Raw genomic sequence first — 1,832 nt, 5'->3', positions numbered from 1 at the left:
TGGGGGGGGGCACGGCTGTAGTGTGAGGAACCCCCCGGCAGCACGGATCCTCCTCCTGCAGAACCCTGCGCCTCATGCGGCAGAACCTGGACGAGGAGGCCAAGATCATGAAGGACGTTCCCGGTTGGAAGGTTTGGGCTCGGGGCACTGAGGGTGTGCGTCCTGCTGGGCTCCGTGCCGTAGGACACACATTGAGGGGCAGGTGGTTCACCCGTGGGTCTGAGAGTCCCTTGGGAGCGTCTTTTTTGGGTGGGTGTGGGTGCTGTGCTGCTGGAGCTGTGCTAGGGATGCCCATTTTCCTCCTCACACGATCTCAGCCCTGAACTGAGTGCAGTGCCAGAGCCCCTTGGCCAGCCCCGTGTGTCCCCTCCAGTGCTCTCTGCCCCCCCAGGTTGGCGAGTCCCTGTTCCACACCGACCGCTGGGTGCCCCCGACTTTGGATGAGCTCTACTACCTGCGCCCGACTGCTGAGATGGACAACGAGAAGTTTGGGCTGCAGTACTACGTCTGATTGGCGGCCCCACGGGGCTGCGGGGGGCTCAGCATTAAACCCGTGCGGGTACCCGGCGAGCTGTGTGTGCTCCACTCCTTTCTCCCTGGTCGGAAACCTCGTGGGGCACTCCCTGCCTGGCAGCACCATGAGGCTGCAGCAGAGCTGTGTGGGGTGGGATCGGGGTGCTGCCCGTGTCTTTGTTGCTGGGGCTGCTGGTGGTGGTGGTGGTGGAAGCAGGGGAAGGGCTGTGAGGGGCTGCCGTTGCCCCAAGTTCCCAGTGGGGCTGAGTGCCCGCAGTCACAGTGGGAAAGGGTCCCTCGGCGTCGCAGTTGTTGGGGTTTGGAGGTCCCAAGGACTTTGAGGGCACCCCTCTTGCAGCGTCTGCAGGGAGCGGGGCTGAAATCCCGCTGGGTTCTGGTGCTTGGAAGGCGGAAGGCGCCGTGTCCTGGGAGGGCTCGGGCATCCCTGGCGCTTCCACACTGCCTGCGGGTTTCTCTGCAGCCCTCCCGGCAGCACCGCCCGCGGGGGACAAGAGTGGCGGGGGGAGCCCGGCTGGGGCGGGGGCAGCCAGAGCCGCCTCCCACCGGGCGGCACCGCACAGCGCCGTAAGGACCATCGCTGCCGCTGCTCCCGCAGGGCTCATCCCGCTCTTCCCGTCCCGGTCGGTGCCCACCATGAGCTCCGTTCCCGGTCCCTCCCGGGAGCCCCCGCGATACCTCAGGTGAGCCCCGCACCGCCCCTCGGGAGCCCCGGGGAGGCTGCGGGGATCCCGCTGTGCCCACGTCCCGCGCCGTGCGTCCGGTCCTGCCTAGCGTGGTCCTGGGGGATGTGAAGGGGATCCGGGGGGACTGTGATGCTCCGGACCCACCGGGCGGTGCTGGAGGATCCCAGCGGCGGGAGCGGACCCCGCGCTGCTCCGCTCCGGGTGGGGACGCGGAGCCCTCACGCGTGTCCCCGGGGCGGTCCCAGCCCGGCTCCTCACTCCCCAGCCCCGAGAGCCGCGGGGGCGGAGAGGGCTGGTACCCAAATAGCCGCTGTTGCCAAAGCAACCGCATCCCGGGTCTCCATGGCTGCGGCGGGGACGGCTCCGACATCAGCAGCCTCGGGTGGGGAGCGCGGGCAGGAGGGGTTCCGCGGTGGGATGGGAGCGGGGTGGAGGTGCACGTGGAGCTGAGGTATCAGTGCGGGGACACAGGGGAGGGAGGTGATGGGAGCGAAGCCCCAGGGTGCAGCTGATGCCCTGTGGGGCTCGGCCACTTCCCCAAGGGTTCCGGGGGAAGGGGAGTGTGGGGCAGGAGGTGACGGCCTGGGGCTGGCTCTCGTCCGTTCGCACCTCTCC

The 1,832-nt window shown here is 68.8% G+C and overlaps 1 protein-coding gene across 1 annotated transcript in view; it reads left to right on the top strand.

The window, feature by feature from the left end:
- The first annotated feature begins 20 nt into the window (after positions 1-20).
- Positions 21-1,832, top strand: part of YJEFN3 (YjeF N-terminal domain containing 3) — a 6,282-nt gene continuing 4,470 nt past the window's right edge. The window contains exons 1-2 of the mRNA XM_010724999.3: positions 21-131; positions 392-1,214. Of these exons, the coding sequence (XP_010723301.1) occupies positions 1,168-1,214 (47 nt within the window). The 5' untranslated portion in view covers positions 21-131; positions 392-1,167. The remainder of the gene's footprint in view (positions 132-391; positions 1,215-1,832) is intronic.

This window comes from Meleagris gallopavo, chromosome 30 (genome assembly GCF_000146605.3).
Source record: "Meleagris gallopavo isolate NT-WF06-2002-E0010 breed Aviagen turkey brand Nicholas breeding stock chromosome 30, Turkey_5.1, whole genome shotgun sequence".
In the NCBI taxonomy this organism is placed as follows: Eukaryota; Metazoa; Chordata; class Aves; order Galliformes; family Phasianidae; genus Meleagris; species Meleagris gallopavo.
This window is presented reverse-complemented; position numbering and strand designations above follow the sequence as displayed.